The following is a 24320-nucleotide window of genomic DNA, read 5'->3' on the forward strand; positions in this document are numbered from 1 at the left end:
CTCATCAAAATTTACTTCGACCGAAGTCACTTTTTTAGTGTTATTGCAGCTCAAAACAATATAGTTTATACTACTTTTGGGTCGACTTTGTCAAAAAATGAAATATTGAATAAATGATTATGGAATAACAGTCTCAATTTTGTTTTTAAACTCAACAGTCAGTACTTATGATACAAAAAATGGAATTAAATAATCACAAGTCTTTTTATTATCACGTAATAAATAATAATATTGGACCTATATAATATTATTGTTGTTTACGGCTCCAATAGTTGAAAAAATAATATAAATGGACCTAAAAAAACACTTATTAGTTAGTGACTGTAGTTCCAATTAGTGTAGTTAAATACAATAATGTTGGATCAACAAAAACACTTTTATAATCAATGCCTTTGTAGCTCCAACATTTTCGTGAATTATAAAAAAGAATTGAGGTCTTGAAAATAGATATGTTTTTGTCGCTCCAAAAAGTGGTCATAAATACCTTTGTGTGGCTGTAGCTCTAATTCACGTCAAACACTAATGGGCACAGAGGTGCTACTGTCGAATCAAACTTTGTTGGCCCAGAACGCATAGAAAAAGCGCCCATAACTACAAAGGCACCTGCGCCATCTAGTAGAATTTTGAGATACTTTCGCGGATGTCTTTGTTACCCCAAATATAAGCATGGTTCAGAGATAGTCTGGCATACTTAACTTAATTTTGCAATTTTAGATATTTGTGCCTTTGTTGCACCGAAGATCACAATCACTCAATAGATTTATTAAATATTATTAATAATTTACATGTAAAGAGCACCTTAAAAGGTGAAATATATTGACGGTGATGGTCTTGAGTGGCAATAATGTAATGTTCATAAATTTCATTATAGATGTATATTTTTTTAACATGTGTGTGTGTTTATACCATGTCTAGAAAATATAAAAGCAACCAAAATAATTTATGCCATTGATATTTATTATTGTCATCACATTAAATTTCTTTTGGTTAAATATAAAAATGGTTGTAAAGTTGTTAGTCCTTCCTAATATTAAAGTTTTCATATTGGAATTTGTTTGTTTTTTTATAATTTGTATACTGAAACATACAATTCAATTTTAAAGTTGCTGTTTTAATTTTCCTTCACCTAGGTAATTCTTGTTTTTCAATTTTTATTTTTACAATCAAAGGACATTTACTTGACTATGATTCATTTTTTTTTCTGGTTAAAGAGCGCACAAAAATTGATGTGAAGACACAAGAATAATAAAAATGTCAAAAAGGTCACAAGGACACAAAAAATGTCAATGAAGACATAAAAATTCAGAATGACCTAAGTAGAACTCGCATTACAATCCAAAAAAACTAAATTTTACAAAGCAAAACTCGAAAAATTTATAAAATTAAATTCCAAGTTTGATGTATTGATATTCAATGAGGAAATCACTAATGATTATAAAATTATTTTGATCATTATTCCATAAAGTTATAAAAACTAAACACAAATAATTATATTTTTTAACATGATTTCAATAGACTGCAATATCTATAATTTACTGTGAATAAAGATTGAATTTGGACAATATTAATATTTGAATTTTAATAACATTAGGATAATTATTAGCGATATCAGAGTCATATAAAACTCAACTGTAATGTTTGGAGTTGGAGGTGAAATTTTTTATTCCATTATTTGAGTCTGTTAGTGATCAGTTTGGTATATGTATTAGTCTTGATATTACCACATATAAAAAATCCAATTGCTTATGATCTGCAGTCTAGCTGCCTGTCTAGTATTGTTTGGATAAATGAATTTATTTTCAATCAAATATTACAACAGGTATTATTCGGGTTTTTAGTCATTGTATTCTATATAATAACAATATCTAAAATATATTTAAAAATAGCAAAATATTTTTACATTATATTCATAACAATTCATAAATAATTATTTAACTAAATATTGAGACTAACAGTAGTTTGCTTATTCAGAACATCTTTATATTTGTATAAAACTGGTTGAACTTCATCATTAATAAATTCAGTAACTTGCTCTGGCGATCTTCCAATGTAACTAGAAGGATCAAGAAGTGATTGTAGTTCATCTATTATTGGGCTAAAATATGGATCAGCCCGCACTCTATCAAGAAAATCATTGTCTTTACCATGTTGTTTAACTTGAGCTCCTGCTTCTTGAGACAGTACTCTAATTTTCTCATGGCATATTTGTCTATCACCTCCCTTTTTGACCATAGCCATTATTAAATTTTCAGCAGACATAAATGGAAGTTCCTGATTGATTCTTTTTTCTATTACCTTAGGATATACCATAAGGCCTTGAGTTATATTTGTTAACACTATTAATGCTGCATCTGCACTTAGAAATGCTTCAGATAGAGTCAACCTTTTATTAGCTGAATCATCTAGAGTCCGTTCTAACCATTGAACAGAATGAGTATTTACAGCATTAGAAAATAGTGATATCATATGTCTTGCTAATGCACAGCAACGCTCTGACCTCATAGGATTTCTTTTGTATGGCATAGCAGAGCTCCCAATCTGACTTGTCTCAAAAGGTTCTTCAATTTCCTTGAAGTTAGCTAACAATCTAAGATCATTACACATCTTATGAATTGAAGAACCCAAGGAAGATAATGCACCTACTACTTCTAAATCAACTTTTCGAGTGTAAGTTTGTCCTGTAACTGGATATACTTTTTGAAATCCTGATAATTCTGCTACTATCTGATCCAGCATTCTCACCTTATTGCTGTCATTTAGAAGTTGCATAAAAGATGCTTGGGTACCAGTAGTTCCTTTGACTCCTCTGAATCGTAAATCATCTCGAATCCTTGCAATAGCTCTTTCATCCATAAGAAAATCATATAACCAAAGCGTTGCTCGCTTACCAACTGTAGTTAATTGAGCAGGCTGAAGATGTGTATAACCTAGACAAGGTAAATTTTTATATTTTTCACAAAACTTCATTAAATTGTGGATAACAAATACAATCCTCGGAAGTAATAAGTCCAGACCATCCCTAAGAACTATTAAATCTGTGTTATCACCAACAAAACAAGAGGTGGCTCCAAGATGAATTATTGGGGCAGCTAGTGGACATTGTTTGGCAAAGATATGTACATGGGCCATTACATCATGGCGAGTTAACTTCTCTTCAGCTGCAGCTGCATTAAAATCAATATTAAATATGTTTCTCTCCATTTCCTTTATTTGGGCATCTGTAATATTCAATCCCAATTGAGCTTCAGCTTTTGCCAGATTAACCCATAGTTTTCGCCAAGTAGAAAACTTTTTTTGGTCACTAAAATTGTACTGCATTTCTTTGCTTGCATAGCGAGTACTCAAAGGTGATCTATAGTTAACATATGGGCTGCTATAATCAATCGGGTCACCAGATAAATCCATTATTGTACACTAAAAATAATTATAAAATATAATTCAAAGAACAACAAATCATTGGAAATACTTACATTTCTGTTCTTTATTTGCTGACCAAAAAAGATGCCAAGCGTTATTTAAACACCGAGATTGTTAATTTGACCTTTATAAAACCCAACTTGCGTAAATAACTTTATATAAATAATTGATAAATAAATTTAACTAATTCTTGAGCAACTTTTGTTATCGTTTAATGTTTAAGGTTATGTGCCATGGATCTCAGAATAAAAGTTTGCAATCTAGGAATGTCAAGGTTTTGTCGATTTGTGCTTATACGAAGTTAATGTTCTGTGAACGGACGTTCTAGTTTTTATGCGATATTATCATTTTATTTCCAATTGATTATAATAGAGAAATTTATGCGGTATGGTTAAAACAGTAATGATCTGACAAATATTAGTTTGATAGTTTGGGGGGATATAAAAGAATGTGTAATTTTGTTTTAATAATCAACTACTGATATTTTATATAAGATATTTGGAATGTCCCGTAGGTCTCTTGGGAAAAATTCTGATACGTTAGTTTTTTGATGATTATTTAAAAAGGATTTGAAGGTGAAATATCTCTTTCAATCCGCATTCAAGTAATTCCTGCAACATCGAAGTGTTGTAACCAAATTTCGATGAAATCGTTTACAGCAGCATTTCCAATAAATAGGAAATATCCTATTTTCAGTATGTGAATTTCAATATTCAATTTCAATTAAAAAGGTCATTAAAATTGATTCCGATAATACCATGCACACTGCAATCTAAAGCTGTAAAGTTAACGAGAAATTTGGTAATCGTAACTATTGGTTAGTACCTAGGTATAACAATAAATACTTGTTGTTTGATGTAAAGTACCGTATAAAATATAACGTCGTCCATAATAATTGGATGTATATACCTATCTACTAAAAATCATATTTTGTCTAGTCTTGTGTTTGTGTAAATTTAAATTGATTTAATAGGTAAATTGGTTCGAACTTTGACTCTTATGTGACATAATTAGCCTTTGGATCTCACGAAAAACCATTCATTCTACTGGATTTACTCTTATTCCAAAATAATCAATAACAAGGAAGAAATCTCTGATTGCACACTTAGATGTTCATATATTAAATCAAACTGATATCATTAGTACGACACATGAAAGTAACGAAGTGTATTGTATTTTGTTAATATGTAATGTAAATCGTAAATATAAAGGATTGAGGTTAAGGGATGTATCCTTGCAGCACGCTCAGACTAGTAGGAGCTGAAGCAAAGATTATATAAACGGAGCTGAAGCCGCGCATGTGACAGTAACGGACCCGATTTTTAAACGATCAGTTGTCTGTATAAATCATTCATTATCCTCAGAAGTTTCAAACTCACTTTCGTCCGAATTGTTTTCTAAATTACTAACTAGTCGAATATCTTTTTAAACGTCGGTCTGTACTTCTCTTTGGAAATATAATCAATTTTATGATGTGATTACACCTTCTTTCCTTTTTTTGACAGTTAATTTTTGAAATTGTCAAATTTTTTGACAATTTATGAGGTACATTTAGTTGCTTTATGTTGTGAGCTATCGGATTAATATGTTCTCGTACGAGTTCATAATAATTCAGGATTGTTAGCTGTTGGAATTGGAAACAATATTTTTTTTTAATAAGTCATCCAATCATTTTATCTGTCCGTAAATTGCTATTAGGTGTTGGATTAACCTGTAGGGAATGATAATATGCATTGCCACGAACGATTACGGAGTTATCAGGTAGATACAGTATCTGTGTCTCTCGTAATCATGTATCGTAGTTCACGGAATTCATTTTAAAATGGTAATCTCGTCTTTTAGTAGGTATATGACTTAAATATCAAACAAGCATAAATACAATTTGACCTCCAGCTTAATTAAGACAGTGTTATTGAGAGTATTGGTGTAGTGGTGGTGGAAACATAAGAAAATACATAGGTCTATATTGGTCCCTGATAAGATAAATTAGGATAAATATTTCAGGGACTTATCTCATTTTTTTCAATCAAAACTAATGGGACTACGTTGAGTTCTGGTCACTGGGTATTATTCATTATATACCATTCCACATAACTAAGTTCGTTAGTGACTATTTGTTGATATGATATAAAGGTTTCTTTTTAAATATCAAACGTTAATTAACTACATATTACTAACTACACCTACAGTGCTATATCTTCAAATGTGTTGTTTGTTTGCCCGATGATATAATTTTTAAACATAACATTTTTCATCAATTTTAAACGATACAATTTCAACAAATTGAAAAATAACAAAATATATCAATAACCGTTATTCCCAGTCTAAATGATCTCTGCCAAACTTAATTCGTACTCTTCTATGTTAGTGGAAATCTCTGCCAAACTTAATTCGTACTCTTCTATGTTAGTGGAAGAAAACATAATTCTTCCACTGAAACTTTTTTTGAAAAATTCGTCGTATTGACGTTTCAGACATGGCAATATCCAAATCATCTTCAAGTTTTTGTTTCAATTTTACACTAACTAGAACATTTTCTGTTTTATGACAATCATATAATATTCGCAGAAAATCTATGACATGCAGTGGTGTTGTAGAGCCGGAATGCTCCGGAACGTCGTTCCGGTACTTCCTTTTTAGACAGTAACGCGTTCCGGAACTAAAGATGATTTCTGATAACGAGAATTGACTGACGTATTGAAAAAAAAAATTGAAAAGAATTGCTGTTTTTTTTTCTAATTTTTGACGAATTTTTATATGTATTATTATAAACAAGGTTTTGAACCGAGCCCGAACCGAAACAAAAACCGGAACGAACGGGCTTGTTTTTCCGAACCGTGAACCGGAGTCCGGAAGGTTTTTTCTACTGAACCGGAACTCGAACCGAACCAAAACAAATACGTGAACAGGTCAACAGGAATAAAACTTTATTTATAATAAACCTTAGAAGAAAAAAATATAAAATTTTAGAAACAGAAAAGATTTCATACATACATTTTAATGCAAGCGGCCCACGGACCGTACGTTACTCATCCCTGGTATAATTTATTGCCTATTGCCATACTCAAATGGGCCTACGGCTAATGCTAAGAATTTTTATTATACATTTGTTGTGAACTAAAATTTTCAGACGTTGGTTTCCAGTATTTGTAATGTTTTAAACTTTATTAGTTTATTACAGTGATGCTAAGAAAAATGCCGACAAATGGAACAAAACAAACAAAAAGGTCAGGAGTGGCTACAAAATTATTGAATAAATTTCCAAAAATAATCACGTGGCACTGTTTAAATCATCGTCTGGAGCTCTCTGTTAACGGTGCTGTCGCCGAAGTAAATGGTATTTACCATTTTTACATATTTATGGATAAATTATATACCATTTATCATCAATCTCCTAAAAATCAACGCGAACTAGAATCATGCGCGGAAAATTTGGGAGAAGAAATTAAAAAAATAGGACGTGTTTTAGGACTAAGGTGGATAGCTAGTTCATTCAGAACTGTTAATGCACTTTGGCAAAATTTAAAATCTCTTGCTGAACATTTTCATCAAGCCGCAACCTATGAAATTCGTTCAAAAACTGATCAGAGTGTATTTAACTTGGCATTAATGTATGACGTTTTGTATGAACTTTCCATCTTGTCTGAAGCGTTACAGAACAGAAGTGTAACGATAGTATATGCGGACAAACTAATCCGTCGAACTATTCGCTATTTGGAATCACTAAAAGACGTTAAAAAAGGAAACAAACTCATAGAAGCATCAGAGGCTGTTCAAGTGATGAAATTAGGGACATTAACTTTAATCGATAATAATAAAAATTACTATTATTAACAGAAATCAATTCCTCCTCAAGTATCATTATTAATAATATGACTAGAAGACTACATACAGAAAATTATTTGATAAGTGAATTTCGAGTAATAGATCCAACGGAGTGGCCAGCAGATAATGAAATTGGCTATGGAGAAAATGAAATCCAGTCATTATGCACCAGATTTAATTTAACATTACCGATGCAATGTATCAATGCGTTTAGAGATTATATTGATACTGGAGGCAAAGTAATTTCTGAAGATGTAGAAATCTTAATTCGATACATAAATATTGTACCTGGCAGTTCAGCAGAGTAATATGTAATATTACTCAGTAATATGAATATTATTTTTAATAAACAAAGAAATAGGATATTAATTGAAAATCTAGCAAATCTTTTATTTATAAAAATGAATGGCCCACCACAACAATTATTTAAACCAGATGATTATGTAAAAACTTGGTTAAGGTCTCATCGTTCAGCGGATGACATCAAAACAAGGAAAATTAAACCGCAAGATCTTGAACATAATCCTATTTGGAATATTTTATAAAAACCATTGGTGTTTTCATGTATTGTTTAAAATATTTATGCAATATTGTGTGAGAATCTACTTTGTGTATTTTATAATTTAATTACTAATTTTTATTAAACGTTCTGATTATATAGGAACATTGCGAAAATAGGGGGAAATCCCCCCCCCCCCGTTGTCAAATTGCAGGGCTTTTTATTAAAGTCGTAAAGAATCGGTCCTAATTTGCATCAATTACACGCCTATGGTCCTAATCTCATATTCTTGTATCTCTTTCATTTCTTGAAAACTTCTTAATCTTCTAGAAACTGATGAGTATATCACATGGAACCTTTGTTCCACTTGTAATTGTGTGAAGCCTTCTTAATTCAATGTTATTGCTGCAGAATACTATTAGGAGGTAAGTTAATTTTGCAGTGGAATTCTATTCATATTTTTTTTCAATAATATTGGATTGATGAAAGATGAGTAATGCCAGAATCGCAACTTTTGATCATTTATTCTATAAGGTGTATACAATTCATACATTTACGTTCTTATTATATTTTTAAACACACCTTAATAGACGTTGCATCCTGTCAACATATTTTAAAGCAGGGCTTCATATGATCTATATAATCTACAAAACTAATACATTATTGCAGAGATTGTAACTCATACATGAAACTATTGAAATTAATAAGATTAAACTAAAGATGCTCTCAATGTGAAGTAACTCACTGAATAATTACGATTGTGTCACCATTTTGAGACACAGGATTTCAAAATAGCAGTTGACAGGAAATAAGTGTTTTTTTTAAGTTATAACAATCCTAATACAAACGCAAGTACGTAATGGAATAGGAACTTACATTAACTCTTTAGTTAAAATATGATACTCAACAAAGTGAATGTTAACTATTTATTTTTCCAATTAAGATATTTTTTTCAGAAAAGTTAAGAATTGAGCAAAAAATGGAAATATGTGTTATCTCTACTGATCCTTTGATATAAACTCCTTTCATTTGGTTCATTGTAACACCAAACACAATATAATTTTTGTCATCTTCAATTAAGATACATCATTTCAAGTTTATATTTTTAAATATCATAATAAAAGCAGAAACTACAAAGTAACTATGAACTTGTATTAAAAATATATTAGGAAAATAATTCACTCTAAGTAAAACAGCCAGCTTGCCATAAACATGTTCAGTGAATGTTGTTTACCTGCTATTGTTTAAAAAAAAACCGTTTAACATAGGGAACAAAGGATCTACCAAATTAAGCAGCAGAGCTACAAGGACTAATTGATAATTAGGCCGTCAAAAAAATTATTTGTTTTGGACCAGTATAAAAATTTTACAAAAGACAACTTCTCGTTCCTTTAAATATTGCATTATCTTCATTTTTGTATGCAAAAGTAAGCATATCGTAAATACAATATTCGAAATATTTTTTGCATATGTTTTGAAATACTGTTTTTGTCAATCTTTATCTTCTACAAACGTGATGTACGTACTTCAACAACATTCGGGTTTACAAAACTGTAAACAATTGTTTGTTTTAACACTATTATTACACACAGAAATAATCAAGTCTTATGGAAGTCGTATTACATACATCTAATAAGTCAATTAAAATACTGTTCACTACCACATCTACAATCACGCAATCAGACGAGCGTTTCGATATCCAACTTAATGTCTTCAGAACCTTAAAGTAAACGGAAAACTATAACTTGGTTATGAAAATGTGCGTTGGATAGTAATTATTGTGTGTGTTGGTGTAGTGGTAGTAAACAGTAAGTTTAGTATGAATGTCACTGAGGTTCCAGAAATTACAACTTAGCTGATAAGTTGATAAGAAAATAGATGTTATTTGGAAATTTACACTGAATTTAAACAATTATGAAAAATATTTAAATCCAAAACTTATACAGATGATTTAGATGATAGTTCATAGTGAAATCACCTATAGTTATCTAAACAAGATAAAATTCTGGTTAATCACGGTTTGTAATTTGAAAAATCAATAAGGGTGAATTGCTACATAAACAAAAGCAATTTTTTTAAATTTTTATTGCTATTCATTTATTTGCAGAATACATATTGTACATTTCAGTTAAATATTAGACTACAAAGTTTTATAGCTAATACACTTCACTTTCCAACTATACCAATACTTCAAATGGGTACTTCAATAACCACTTTGTCATTTTCAGCCATGTGTTAGTGTAGTGGAAATATAAAGTGTGTTTAGTACAGAATATCGCCGAAAGTTCCAGAACTTTCAATTTCGTACAATATTTACAGCATTAATCTGTTATCTTCTTTGAGTTGGTTTTGAAAAAGGATATGTTTACCGCATACTTGTTACAAACTATTATCACAGTATTAAATATTATGAGTGGACTAACTGCAAGTTCAGCAACAGTAGAAACTTACAAAAGTCATTAGTACACTGATTTAAATTCACATTCACGTTACTCTCAAAACCAAATATTGCCAATTGTCTATTACTGAGATAATTTTTGATTTCTATAAGATCTAGACATGAAATTTAAGACCCATAGAAAAATATATTAAATCATCTGTTAAATTTTTGATTCTGAGCAATTCAACTAAGCGTTTTGGTTCAAGTTACCAGCACATAGAATTTATTCTAATTTCAGTAAAATCAAAATAATTCTCAATTATCTATTTACTACAATCAGTGTTGATATTTCACTGCCTTGTAATCAGTATTATTGTTTTTAATCGAAATATATCTTATATTGTAATCTCTTTAGTTTTGTCAGAGTTTTTTAGGTTTATGATTAAGACCAACTTTGTTGAATAAATTTACCAATCGAAATTTAAAATTTTGGTTGAATAATTAAAATAAGTTTAAAATGTGTTATAAACGAGAAAAGGTCAAATTTCTAAACTGTAATTATTCTTATAAATGTCCCATTTTTAAATGAAGTTATCAAATATATATATTTTTTAATTATCAGATCACAATACAACTTTTTATCCACGAATATTTTCACAATTTTGTTTCTGTAAGTTGATAACTTGTGCCAAAACCTTCTAATTAGTTATATTGGAACTATATCGTCTGACACAGAATAATGTTTCTTACTATTGAATCTAGTATACCACAATTGGTTGATAGTAATAAATTATTGAATATATCTTCTAACATGGCGACTATCTTACTGAGCTTAGATGAAAAGGTGTCCATAGCTTCTCTCTAAATGAAATCAAGAAATATCAGACATTAAAACATTTAAAATTTACTCATTCAAGTCGTTCTTTTCAACTCTAAAGATGATAAAATATGATAATTGAAAAATGGAATATGAGGAAAATACTAAATACAAACATCTACAAGTGGTCTGAAAATATACAAAAATCAGGTGAAGGAATAAAAAATGCATAAAACAATTTTTGTAACTCCATATAATTATGAAGTAAAAACACAATCTACTCTAAAAACATCATTATTAGCTTTGGGGTAGTGTCAAACAATTTTTCTCAACATTTCCAATGAGGACAAAGCAAAATAATCGAAACTTAACTCAACAATCTAGTCTGTGAAATAAGTAAAACAAAGTGATGGAATTTCACCAAGAATATTTTACTGACATGAAATATTATAAGACATTTAATATTTTCAGTGAGATCTACAGTAGATCTGTCTAATTAGAAACTATTAATAATTAAATCTTGATGGAACTATTCTATCTGGTTAATTGTTAAGGACTAAGTTTAGAAAAAGTAAGTAATCAAACGGAACTACCCCAAAAAACATTATTTTGTATCAGTGACACATAAAAATAAAAGTTAAAACTAATTATTGTTACTAAATTTTTCATAAATTAACATGACTAGACATATATTGGGTGTAACATGAAGTAAATACGGAGCTAGTCCTTTGTAGAAACCACCCATTTTTTCATACTTCCATGTTTTTTTAATACAATCCCACGTTCCATTATAAGAATGGTGCTGATCTTGCAATCTGGCCCTAATAACTTGATATGGATAAGTAGCAGCTGCTGCTATTAGTTTACTAATAGCTGCGAAGCCAATGTATTCACCAGTGGTCTGCAATGACAATAAAATAAAATATCATAAATTGTTGCAATTGCAATAGACAGAATACCACAATCATATAAACTTTTGTTTTTATAAATTCAAATCTCTTATTCTGTTCTAGAAATTTGTATTTAGAAAATGGGAAAAAGCTGGAAACAATGTTACAACACATCTTTTTATTAGCCGATAATGTTTTATCACAGAGATCACCTATCAGTTGATTGTGGATACTAACTAGGAACAAGATTTTTATCATTTTTCAAACTTCGCGTTGTTTCTAATGGAAACTTCAAAAGTACAACTCGATTCAAGAAAATCTCTTCTATTTAATGCTTTAGTTAATTTTTGCACGATTTTTCATGTTTCACATTTTTAGTTTTTATGAAACTCGTCAGCATTGACCTACTGATTGAAAGTCATGGGTCATATCATATGACTATGACCCGTGCACTTCGTCCAATTTCCAAACGTTGGTGAATATGAAAACTGCACTCTTAATCTTAAACATTTTTCAAAATTCAAAAAACTTCAGATGCATTGTTGATCTGGGTTTACAATTTAGGCACCTATTCTTGCTTTAAGTGACTGGATATTTGATTGATATTGTCAAGTATCTCAAAATCCTGACAGTGTGAACTTTGAACGTCCGAAAATACTTTCCAATAAAAAAACATATATATATATATATATATATATATATATATATATATATATATATATATATATATATATATATATATTTAATCAGAGGAGACCTGAAAATCAAGACAATTTAGCAACAAAAAATATAAAAATAATGCCTCATCTACTTCAATCATTACATCAATTTTTTAATTCACTTAAAATTGTGGTATCTAGAGAAAATGTCCTATAATGTTATTAAATTCACCACTTACCTCTACTTTTCAGACTTGATATATCAACTGCTATCTGCATAAGTTACAGTAAAATTTTTAAACATCTTTCTAATTAAATGACTTTTTATTGCTTATTAAATTGAATTCGATAAAAAAGAAAAGCTTTGTTGATGCAGATAAATTGACTGAATAAATTGTGCCATCTACTAAACAAGTACTTACAACAAAATAAATGCAAGAAATAAAAATGTAATAAGAATAATATTTATACTACACACCACCAAATAGATTAGAATCTACAAAATAAAAGCATATAAATCATCACATTATCAAGTTCTTAATAAAATATAGTCATCTAACTTGATCCATTAAGTCTATGATAGTTTTTACAGACGTTCTGAGCACGTCAAGTAGAAAAGTCAGGTAAATGAAGATAGCAATTGCAGGATTTGCAAAATCTAATTGTGTTTTTCATGCACAAAAAGTTATAACACAATTTAGAAAAGTTTTTAGAATCACTGCTTTGCAATGAATCCATGACCAATAAACTTCAGTCCACTGAATATAGAGGAATCCTGAACAATTTGTTTCGATTATCGTTACAATATTTCGGGTTACTATTATCAAAACACACCAAATCATAAAATTATGACCACCACGCCTGATAGTAGATAATGTTACTTGGTTGTTCCAAAAGACATGTACCCACTGTCTAATTTTGAAATTACAATTTTGGAGTCAAAGTAGCTGTAATTTCAATCTTACAAATAGTCAGAATATCACAACCTACCTGCAACGTCTAAATAGAGTCTGGGAAAGTTAAGCCCATTAAATAATTTTTAATAAACCAAAAATTTTAAAGATCAAGCAATTTGTTCAAATTTGAATTTTAGATTTGTGTAATCAACTGAAAACATGATATTATTTTTTGCAAATATATTGTTTCCTTTAAAAACTGATATGCTTTCAATCTTTTATATATATTCTCGAATTCAATAAGAAAACATAATGTATAAAAGTTGTTTTCATAACGTATGCATAGTTCTTTATCAAGTAACCACTCACCAAAAGAAGATAATGGATACTGAATAAATACAAAAAATTACAATATTTAAACTTTAAAAAAAACTTCATTTCATTTTTATGTTGAACATCAATGCTGGCATTATTTAAAGTCCTGATTTCATAACTTATCAGGTTACGATGAATTTGCTTGGATTTAACATCTGTTTTAGAGATGTTACTCGGATTTTTTGTGAACAATATAAAAAATATTTTAATTTGATAGTATCAATATAACAGTAATTTCACGTGGGTAGTAGCTAGATACCTGCTTAATTCATTCAAATAAATGGTGAAGTCCGAGAAGCTTATAGATTTCATACTTCATGAAATGGTCTCAAAGAGAGTTTGTTCCAAGAGTTGAGTCACTCTTTACTTCAAAAAAATCTTCAAACACAGGCAGTTCTAATTTATAATGATCCAGCACATCCTCAAAGTTCATAAGACGGTAGTATAATTGTTGAAATGTTTTCACTCAAAATGTAACAAATTTGATCCAACCTCTTCACTACTATCATTGAATGTTTTAAAATGCACTATTTTATATTATTTTTGAGAACTTTAGAGAAGTTTGATTGAACATACCAAAAGTAAGCATATGGACTGAATAATATGAATGAATGGGTATAAAGCGATCAAGACATTTTAAAGGTGGTATTGCCAACTGAAGAGTCTTAAATACCATGGAGGTAGTTGTTATGTAAAATTTTATATTACAATTAATATGTAATTAGGAAAAATGTAATTTAAATAAGCCTGAATAGTGCATTGTACAATTTAAATCATTTTTTTTCTCTATAAAATATTTTTATTTTCAAGTTTTCTTACTTTATGTTAAAAAAGTTGAAGAAGCTAAACCTCCAGATATTTTATAAATTTGTATATTGCAAAGAATATAAATTATATGGAAGGGTTTTCATTTCAATAACTCAACTAAAAAATATAATATACTCAACTATTATTTTTATTGCATAATTGTTTTGGAAACTCATTTAGAATGTTTTCTTGTTGTAGTTTATACAACATGTTTTTGTTAGATACAGAATCTTCATGACGTCACTTTACTGGAATTTTTATAATATTCACAACTTTCATTTCACATACTTTTTGAATGTGTAAAAATAACAACAATGATAAAATGAATGAGAAATGTATAATGAATTACACAATTAGACATAATTTGATTTAAAATTTATATCAGTAATTTGTTTGTACATATTTGTATCCAGTATATGAACAACAAAATCTGAATTTATTTTCATTTGTTACTAAACTACTTTAAAAATTATATCATCTAATATACACTAATATGAATAATATATATTTGTCTTTCTTTTAAAAACAATGAAAAAATAAATTTAAAACAGAAGAGACCTAAAATCAAGAACATTTAGATGCATAAATATATATATAAATATTTTGTCCCAGACGATGAATAAATAAGTATTTGGAAGCTCGGAAAATGTAGTTAGTCCACTTTGGTGTTTCCCTGCCACGTTCCCAATAAAAAACCGCTTATCTGCTATCTTAGGTGTCCACCAGCGTTCGGGATTTCGAATTATTTCATATATAATTAGCAAGCAGGAACTCATTTCACACAAAACAGTGTAATTACTCCATGGTAGTCAGTAAATATGATACTACAATATTTACTTTGGATTTTAGACGCTTAAGACCTTAAGATCTTTATATCTAGACTGTTTATGGGCGACACTGTCATGAAACCGTTTCTGACTACGAAAAAATCGAACAACAAAGACTAGTAGTAGTACTATATGCACTCACTATTATCATTGGCTATCTTGCTCTCTGGTAATGGTGTTCATATTAAGGCTCTACAAGAGACAAGGTAGGACGAGACTTATCAAAATCTCGTCTTTTTGAAAAAATAGTATTTTCTCAGTATATATATATATATATATATATATATATATATATATATATATATATAAATATATATATATATATATATATATATATATATATATATATATATATATAATTTCTTTATGATATGTTTATGCTACTAAATGTTCTTGATTTTAGGTCTCTATTAGTTTTATAGTTCTAATAATTTATGAAAGATAAAAATTGACGTATGGACTTTATGATGAAGGTGATCTATAGATCAATATAAATAAGCAAATAGTCAGTGTCAGTATCATATTTTGATAAAGACATAAAGTAAAGTCGAAACGTCAAAATTTATCTTTCTTTTAAAAATTATCAAAAAAAAACTAATTTTAAAACAGAAAAGACCTAAAATTAAGAACATTTAGATGCATCAATATATCAAAGGGTCTAAGAAATAAGAAATTTATAAATATATATGTATATATATATATATATATATATATATATATATATATATATATATATATATAATTTATTTTTCTCCTAAAACTGCGGCAATTGTGCTTTCCCACGTTTTGTTTGTGCTTCCTCTTTTTCTCTACCTTGCCAAATACTTTTTGCGAGCCTATTAATCTTCATTCTACAAAGGTGTCCAAACTACCTATGTTGTTATTTTTCATTTGTTCTACAAGTTCTACACTTAAGTCTTCTCTTATCATTTCGATTCTTAATTGATCTTTTCTAGTGACACCTTTGACATAAGTACTTCATTTCAGGACAGGTTGGAATATTGATTTATACTTGTGTTTTGTTATCTCTTTTTGTCCCAGAAAATTTCTGTTCAAATTTCTACTAAGTTGAACTAATATTTTTTTTAATAAAATGGATAAACTGTTTTAGAGGTATACTACAATTTAACTTACCAATTTGTTGTCATGTGGTAACTTCCTGTATCTGTTATAAAATGCTTTCATTTCTTCATATGTCATGAACTGCAACGCACCATGTGTTACTCCAAACATGCCAGGAACAAAACCCTACAAATAGCAGATAAGGAAAACCAGATCCCTACCTACTTAATATTGCTGTGAAATAACGTTCTTGAACTGACCCTATAAAGCCCCTTGATTCCTTCTGATCGGTAAATTTTCACTAATGCATCTGACATGCCATGATAGAATTGTCCACCCCTTGAAAGGTAAACATCTTCATTTCCATATTGTAAACACAGCCTTGTTTTCACTACCCATATTGGATTTGTAACAATTAATGTTAAAATTCCAGCTTCAGCAGCAGCAAGCATATGCAAACTTGGTCCTAAATGGTATTGAGTATCTCCCTGTTGAATCCAATTTTTTATTGAATTATAGCTAAAAAATTAAATTTATAGGAGATTGAAACAACTGCACCCAGTTAAAATAATAAATAAGTGCATTACAAGTCAGTATTATTTGAGGGCAGTGTAAATTTTTCCTAGTCTACCTTAAAGAAGATTTAGCTAAGATTTTCTTCAATTTGAGATAGACTATTATAATGAAGGTTGTTTTTGTTCACATTCAACATATATGTGTAAAAATACACCTTTTTAACATCAAAAAAATCAACCATCTTGAACACATAATTGAAGGTTTGTAAAAATATGCTAGCAAAAACTTTTTTCTTTAAAAAGGTTTTTGTTGCATATACCATAAACATGTTTCACCAATTTATTAATAAAATTTCTCAAATTTACATATTCTCAAACTACTTACAACAAAAAATAGAATCCCCAGGCACTTCCAGAGCCCCAAACATTGGGTGCAACTCCTCGGTATAGCCCTCTAATACCTTCTTGTCTAATTATTGTATAAAATGCACTAGTTAAGCTGCTATATTGAGGTATTGATGTTCTTCCATCATTAACTAAAAAGATTATGTTGAATCTTTGTTAGAAATTGCATCATCTTCTCCTACCTGCAAACCTTATTTTCATTAAATCTAAAGGATGTAAAATTAATGTTGAGATAGTCCCTCCAGATATACCCGCTAATAAATGTTCATATTTAAAAGTGCTGAGAACAGACAAGTTAGTCTGTTTTGCCGTTGAATGATTCTTCATTATTACTGTTGTCGTCAAATCGTCTGATACATTTGACTCGAGAAGTATAATGTCAGCATCGTGTACTTTCACTGTCGACATACAAAATGCTTATTGCAATTAAGAGCTAAAAAATAAAAATTAGGTTATGTAATTTTACAGCTATTAGGTACCATGTGATTAAATGTTTGTAACTGACTCACGTGTCTGCAAATTTCATTAAAAAAACATGTTTACTGTTTTTAATGCAAAATGCAAAACTCAACCATGTAAAATATCGCACCTGTAATGATTGCGATTTCGACAAAATATAACAATTCCAGAATCATTGACAGTAGTCAGTAGTGTACAGATTGTGTTATTGAAGTTTTCTCGAGCTGTTCGAATACAAATTCTAGTGTTGGTATTGACACGATGACACAAGTGTAGTTTTGAATATAAATATATTCTGCCTTTACGTTAAAATTAGTGTAGTTAATTGCAAGACTAACTAATAGAATTCGCTTATTATGTATAAGTTATCGTGGATAAAAGAAAGAAAGAGAAAATATAACTACAGGCTAGAATTGGATCTGTCCAGCCAAAAGGCATCCAAATGTTTTTTCCCTAGATTTCGGAAAATTTAATTTTAGCAAATGCGCTATATAGTAAATTAGTTTTGTTAATGAAGAATCCTTGTTTATATGTTAAGCTTCGCAATAGTTCAATGGTTGCATTCAGCGGACCTAGCGCATAGCGCTACTGCTACCTATCGATAACGGTAACGATCGGCAACATGTTGAACGTTCAACTTTTTTGTTTTGTGTCTTGTTAGGTTAATAATAAATAAACAAATATAAAAGATGGAAGTAAACAAAATATGAATTTAAATGAAATATTTGATCATACTTTATAAATTCATTCAAAAATATTTTTTTTTCCATTTAGTAACCTTTTACCCCATAGTTGGATATATGGAAAGAAATTGGAATCATCTGGGTAAAATCAATTAACCATGAATTTTCTTGTTTCAAGCTCTAGTAAATTTTCATAGCTTTCGATTAAATATTTGCCATTTAATAACTAGAACATTTTAAAAATACCTTTCATCACTGCCGCTCACAAACACATTAAACGGTTATCGAAAAGCAAATCAGACAGCGTAACTATAAATATTGCTAGATTGATAATGGTAAATAGTTTGCTCAAGAAATTCCAACTTGGTATTAAAACATTGTTTCCATAATTTTCATCGAAGCAACCATTCTCCAAACAGAGGAATCGGATAACAGTCACGAAATTATTTCAAACCGCATTTGCACAGAAAAACATTCAAACTAGTCCAAAATTTGCCTGTGGGAACAAACTATAATATAAAGAAACAAAAACCACACACACCTAATTAAAACAATGAAATATCTATCTGGTTCTTCGAAACACTTTTTTGCTCCCAGTACTTTCAGTTTTTTATATCCCTCATGCAATAATAGACGGATACACGCTCAAAGCGATATCACACCAAAAGAAAAGAAAGAAAAACCAAAACAATGCCAGCCCTGCAGAGGAAGATCCTTCACATAACAGGGTCATTTCAGCAGAAATGAACTCACAATATTTTGATCCTACATTTAAATAAAAACAACCCAACTAGACTTCCTCACTCTCTCTCTCTCTCTCTCTCTCTCTCTCTCTCTCTCTCTCTCTCTCATACACGTTGGTATAAAAAAATTAGAATGAACCGTTAATCTTGTAATTTTCATTTATAGAGAGATAGAAAATGTTGGATAACGGGTTATTTTTCACTGTGGTGATTAGGGATCCCATCACTTCACTGACTGTTACAAGTTCATGATAATATAACCTTATTTTTTATGTACTGAAGAATATAACAGTTTCAAAGTCCACAATTTTATCAAATTTACTTAATAATCTAAATTATACTTTACTTAATTTTTACGTTATAAAAATTATTTCTCAAACATTTTTTTCAAATATGTTGGGTGTATGTCCCTTATTAAAAATCTCAAATGTAAATAGATTTTTAAAAGTAAGTATTGTTTTATTTAAATTATGGGTATATATGAAATATTGCTTTTTTTATAGAACTCCTGTCGTTATTTAAATCTTCTAGAATATCAAAGCAAAAATCTTCTAAGAAGAAGTAATGTCGCAATTCAAGACTTTTGCATGGTAGATAAAAATGGATCACAAGCACTAGATACATTTTGTAAGTTTTACGATGATAAAATTTTTTTAAAGTGTTTCTAACAGTTATTGTTACAGATGCTGGGGAATATGTTATCAAAGCACAAATATTGGCTGGTGGAAGAGGAAAAGGATATTTTGACAGTGGGTTTAAAGGAGGAGTACATATAACACAGAAGTAATTGATATGTGCTTTACCAATATTCAACTGGTTTAGTATTTTTACTTATATTTGATTTTTATAATTGTTGTAGGAGAGAAGAAGTGCCTAAAATTATCAAAGAAATGCTGGGGCATAGATTAATAACTCAACAGACTCCAAAGGAGGGTATAGAAGTCAATAAAGTTATGATTGCAGAGAGTGTGAATATAAAAAGGGAAACATATATTTGTATATTAATGGATAGACATAGAAATGGCCCTGTAATCATAGCTTCACCTGCAGGAGGTGTTGATATAGAAGCAGTTGCTGAAAACACTCCGCACTTAATAAAAAACCTTCCCATTGATATTTTTGAAGGGATAACTGATGAAATGGCAGATGAATTAGCAGATTTCCTAGGTAGTTATATATTTCTTCCAGGTTCTTAATATGGACAGAGTTAGTTAGATATTTTGATTGTTTTTAGAGTTTAAAGGGCAATTAAAAACTAAGGCTATTCATGAAATAAAAAAATTGTGGAAACTCTTTGTAACTATAGATGCTACTCAATTAGAAATAAACCCTTTAGTTGAGACAGATGATGGAAAAGTTATATCTGTTGATGCCAAATTAAATTTTGATGATAATGCCAACTTTAGACAAAAAGAAATATTTGCTATGGATGATTTGTCTGAAAGTGACCCCCGAGAAGTGGAAGCAGCTAAATATAATTTGAATTATATTGGAATGGCTGGTAATATTGGGTTAGTACTATAATTTTTGTTTAAAGTATAATTTACCCAATTTATAGAAAGTTTAATCTTTATGTGAAAATGGTGAAATATTAGAATACATATAGCTTTATATTAGATTATATAAATAATATAGTTCTATTTTAGTTGTCTTGTAAATGGTGCTGGATTAGCAATGGCAACAATGGACATTATAAAGCTTAATGGAGGAGACCCTGCAAACTTTTTGGACGTAGGAGGCGGTGTGAAAGAGGATCAAGTACGAGCAGCATTCAACATCATCACATCAGACACAAATGTTAAAGCTGTTTTAGTTAATGTTTTTGGAGGCATTGTTAACTGTGCTACAATAGCCAATGGCATAGTAGGTGCTTTGAAAAATATGACCTTAAAAATTCCGCTGATTGTTAGGCTAGAAGGAACCAATGCTGTCGAAGCTAGAAAAATTATTAGTAACTCAGGTCTTGATATTATTACAGCTGAAGATTTAGATGATGCTGCCAAAAAAGCTGTACATAGTATTTAACATTCAGGAAGTAAATTTACTTGTTTATTCTATAAATAGGAAAACCAAACAATAAACAAACTGTTAGTTGAGCAATTACTTTTGACAAAATAATTAATTTTCTTCAAGGTACTCAAATGTTCTCTTTGTTCAATTTGGGCATATTAATAATATGCTATAAATAAATCTAAATAGATTAAAGAAGTTATAACAAAAATATAAAGCAGTGTTTATAGTTTATACATAATGTAGGTATCTCTTAGACAAGAATTGAGTTTTTTTCATTTCTATCTCTCAGGTAATCCCCATTACACAATAAATTAAGGAATTTGAGGATGTTAACTATACAACAGTATGAAGCACTATGTTTCTTCAAGAGAGTAACAGCCTCTGAAATTTATTCAAAAAATGCATATGTTGAAAGAATACATCACAAATAATTGTTTTTTTCACATTCCTTGGATTTTTGTAGATCAATAAATAATAAATAATCAACGTTACTATGTATATATTAATAATCGAACTGCATGAAAGAATCTGTAAAAAGAACGAATTATGTAAAAACAAACCAGATTCTCCACCAAGGCAAGAAGTTGATTCATTTGATTCTCTATGAAGCTATCTGTCTTATTCCTACACGTGCAATTTCCGTTTACCTAAAGTAAAATGTGCATTAACACAAACTTTGATTTCATAGTATCTATTAAAGAGAGAGAAAATGTCTCATTCTTTATCAACTTCTAGACTATTCATATGGAGCTTTGGAAGTTGTAGAACGTTTCACAGCACCAGTTTTGTTATTCAATCGCCATTCTTCATATTTTAAAACATTGGTACTATTTTTAAATATATATAAAAGTACAATTCAGATTTCTAATGTTAATGTAATGACTTGTATCACAATTCCAATAATTTGTTAAACTAAGTTGCATTCGTGAAATTGTTGATAAGATACTTTGTTAATACTAGACTTGTATATTTTAGCTTTAGCCCTTAGTTGAATCTGACACTATTGGTATCTATGTGGAGGAATTTACAACTTATTGAATTCTTATATGCAGCTTAAGGACTTATTATCTAATAGGAAAATTACTTGCTTCCATAAATTTTTCTTTTTTGTTTTGTTAGTGTAAAAAAATGTGCATCAAAAGTTTGTTTAAACTTTTTCTTTGAAACTAGATATCACTTCAGAAACTTTGATATAAAAGTTTTTACATCAGATAATAATAATAATATACTTAACACAAACAGTACATTAGACAATTAGTTTTGCAATGAGTGTTCCTCGTATGCACGTAATTAACAGCTATGTATACATACCAAACATAATTATTATTTGTCGTAAATATTGTTCGTTCGCATATATGTAAATGAAACCCTATTATCTTGAATAGAAAAATGCATCAAAAAAAGCAGTAGATTTTCATGATCACAATCAAAAAATATGTAAATATATATGGCCTGATCTAAAGGATTGCAACATTCAAGAGAAATACCGAGCTTGAATCAAAAATAATATCTAATTAATAACAAACAGTCAATATCTCTTTATTTGAGAGAAGCATAATTTAACACAACAAAATTTTCATTTACAGGTCATGAAATCTGTATTGAACTGTTTTTTCTTATGATATATTAAAACAGAAGCCAATATTCCAACTATTAAGGATTACAATTACAAAAATTCAATTAAAATATTGTTTCACACAAATTGTCAGACATAAACTCAAAGCCGCAAATCTCGTGATTATATAGCACTGTTATATTACAACCCAAGCTTATAATCAAATATCTACGTTTGATGGTAGCTCGTTACCCAGAGCCACTATGTGTAATTAGAAGTGGGTTAACGTACTTTTCTAATTATTACTTATGACTCAATTCACACGTAAAACCCTGTTTCTTAGCTGCTTTTTCGGAACTTTATGTAGGAGATAATTTTCATAGTAGACGCACACAAGCAAGCAGTCACGATCTTTAATCAGAACGATACTACACTACAGGGCAGCCCGAAAGTTGTCCTTCATTTCTGTAGTGGATATAAACTACTTTATCTAATTAGCTTTAATGCTGCGATCTTTTCAGCGAAGCTATCCCTGAAAAGCAACTCAAAAATGGAGCTACAGAAACGAGACTAGATAAGATTGTAATTTAATTTAAAAGAACAATAACCATGCCATATAGACTGCCATGTTGAACTTATCTTGAAGATTTGAATATTTTAAAGAGGTATTTTTGTAGGAAATGTTTATAAAAATAGTAGGCTTCAGAAGATTTCATTGCTATCATTAAGGTTAAATAAACCCCTGGTAGATTTTATACTTTTTTAGAATTATTTTTACAACATACTAGTTGTAAATAAATTGTTTACTAATAAATTGAATTATTTCGTTTCAATGCCTTTTCAATTGTTGTTCTTTTCTTTTAATTAGTCAATGGGTACTCCTTAATTTTTAGGATCGTACCCATACATCTCAACAATTATTGGTATTTTTAAAGCCCTCATGTTATTGTTTAAAATATGGTTCAAAATATATATTTTTGAACAAGGACGAAACAGAATCATTGTCACCCTAGATAATCTTTATTTGCAGGATTTATTAATTGAAATGTCCCTCGAGGATAGAACACCATGTCCTTATTGCCTTGCTAAAGTGTGCCACATATATTATTTTGTTGATTAATTTCTTAGTCAAGAAATATTATTTGCATGTTCCAAATCATACAATTTTGAATAGAACAATTTATTAAAATTTTTATATTGTAATCACAGGTTTACTGAAATAAACATTAGTTCTTTTGATAAATCCACCCAACAAGAGACCTTTCAGTAAACCTTCAAAGTATGTTTACGTAGTCAGTCTCATTCCAGTTATTCACTTACTAATCTTCCAACCTTATGAAAATAGACTCTTAAACCATAATAAAATTTGTCTTGGGGCTGAATGACTTCTCAGAAACTGATAAGATTAACATAATCATAATCTGAACGTTAGAAAATTATCATGTTCACTATTTTATCACGGACTCTTCCATATAGAATAGAACTGTCTTTCA

General features: G+C 29.4%; 3 protein-coding genes across 4 annotated transcripts; 1 reads left to right on the forward strand and 2 right to left on the reverse strand.

Moving 5' to 3' along the window:
- Window positions 1–1739: 1739 nt before the first annotated feature.
- LOC130902328 (adenylosuccinate lyase) lies at window positions 1740–3707 on the reverse strand. Its single transcript, XM_057814403.1, has 2 exons — window positions 3471–3707; window positions 1740–3414 (listed from the first exon to the last, which is right to left on the reverse strand). The coding sequence occupies exon 2, from the start codon at window positions 3403–3405 to the stop codon at window positions 1936–1938; it is 1470 nt and encodes a 489-aa protein (XP_057670386.1). The 5' UTR covers window positions 3406–3414; window positions 3471–3707; the 3' UTR covers window positions 1740–1935.
- A 4543-nt stretch (window positions 3708–8250) lies between these two features.
- LOC130900436 (mitochondrial folate transporter/carrier) lies at window positions 8251–19189 on the reverse strand. Of its 2 annotated transcripts, none has more exons than XM_057811066.1 (6): window positions 17964–19189; window positions 17557–17807; window positions 17355–17505; window positions 16715–16973; window positions 16527–16640; window positions 8251–11839 (listed from the first exon to the last, which is right to left on the reverse strand). In XM_057811066.1, the coding sequence occupies exons 2-6, from the start codon at window positions 17780–17782 to the stop codon at window positions 11582–11584; spliced, it is 1008 nt and encodes a 335-aa protein (XP_057667049.1). In that variant the 5' UTR covers window positions 17783–17807; window positions 17964–19189; the 3' UTR covers window positions 8251–11581. The 2 variants fall into 2 exon arrangements, with proteins under 2 accessions (XP_057667049.1, XP_057667040.1); XM_057811057.1 differs by having other exon boundaries at window positions 17884–18054.
- A 156-nt stretch (window positions 19190–19345) lies between these two features.
- LOC130900446 (succinate--CoA ligase [GDP-forming] subunit beta, mitochondrial) lies at window positions 19346–23656 on the forward strand. Its single transcript, XM_057811079.1, has 6 exons — window positions 19346–19706; window positions 19763–19886; window positions 19943–20042; window positions 20119–20426; window positions 20494–20770; window positions 20906–23656. The coding sequence occupies exons 1-6, from the start codon at window positions 19653–19655 to the stop codon at window positions 21282–21284; spliced, it is 1242 nt and encodes a 413-aa protein (XP_057667062.1). The 5' UTR covers window positions 19346–19652; the 3' UTR covers window positions 21285–23656.
- The last annotated feature ends 664 nt before the right edge of the window (window positions 23657–24320 follow it).

The sequence above is a fragment of the Diorhabda carinulata genome, chromosome 1, assembly GCF_026250575.1.
Source record: "Diorhabda carinulata isolate Delta chromosome 1, icDioCari1.1, whole genome shotgun sequence".
NCBI lineage: Eukaryota > Metazoa > Arthropoda > Insecta > Coleoptera > Chrysomelidae > Diorhabda > Diorhabda carinulata.

Excerpts from the sequence above, each read along its gene's own strand:
- LOC130900436 (XM_057811066.1), bottom strand. The coding sequence starts at position 17,782 with ATGTCGACAGTGAAAGTACACGATGCTGACATTATACTTCTCGAGTCA. Across the intron at positions 17,506-17,556 it reads AATGAAAATAAGGTTTGCAG|TTAATGATGGAAGAACATCA; the intron begins GTAGGAGAAGAT and ends TAATCTTTTTAG. Across the intron at positions 16,974-17,354 it reads TGGGGATTCTATTTTTTGTT|CTATAATTCAATAAAAAATT; the intron begins GTAAGTAGTTTG and ends TTAATTTTTTAG.
- LOC130902328 (XM_057814403.1), bottom strand. The coding sequence starts at position 3,405 with ATGGATTTATCTGGTGACCCGATTGATTATAGCAGCCCATATGTTAAC.
- LOC130900446 (XM_057811079.1), top strand. The coding sequence starts at position 19,653 with ATGTTGGGTGTATGTCCCTTATTAAAAATCTCAAATGTAAATAGATTT. Across the intron at positions 19,887-19,942 it reads ACAAGCACTAGATACATTTT|ATGCTGGGGAATATGTTATC; the intron begins GTAAGTTTTACG and ends TTATTGTTACAG. Across the intron at positions 20,043-20,118 it reads GGAGTACATATAACACAGAA|GAGAGAAGAAGTGCCTAAAA; the intron begins GTAATTGATATG and ends TAATTGTTGTAG.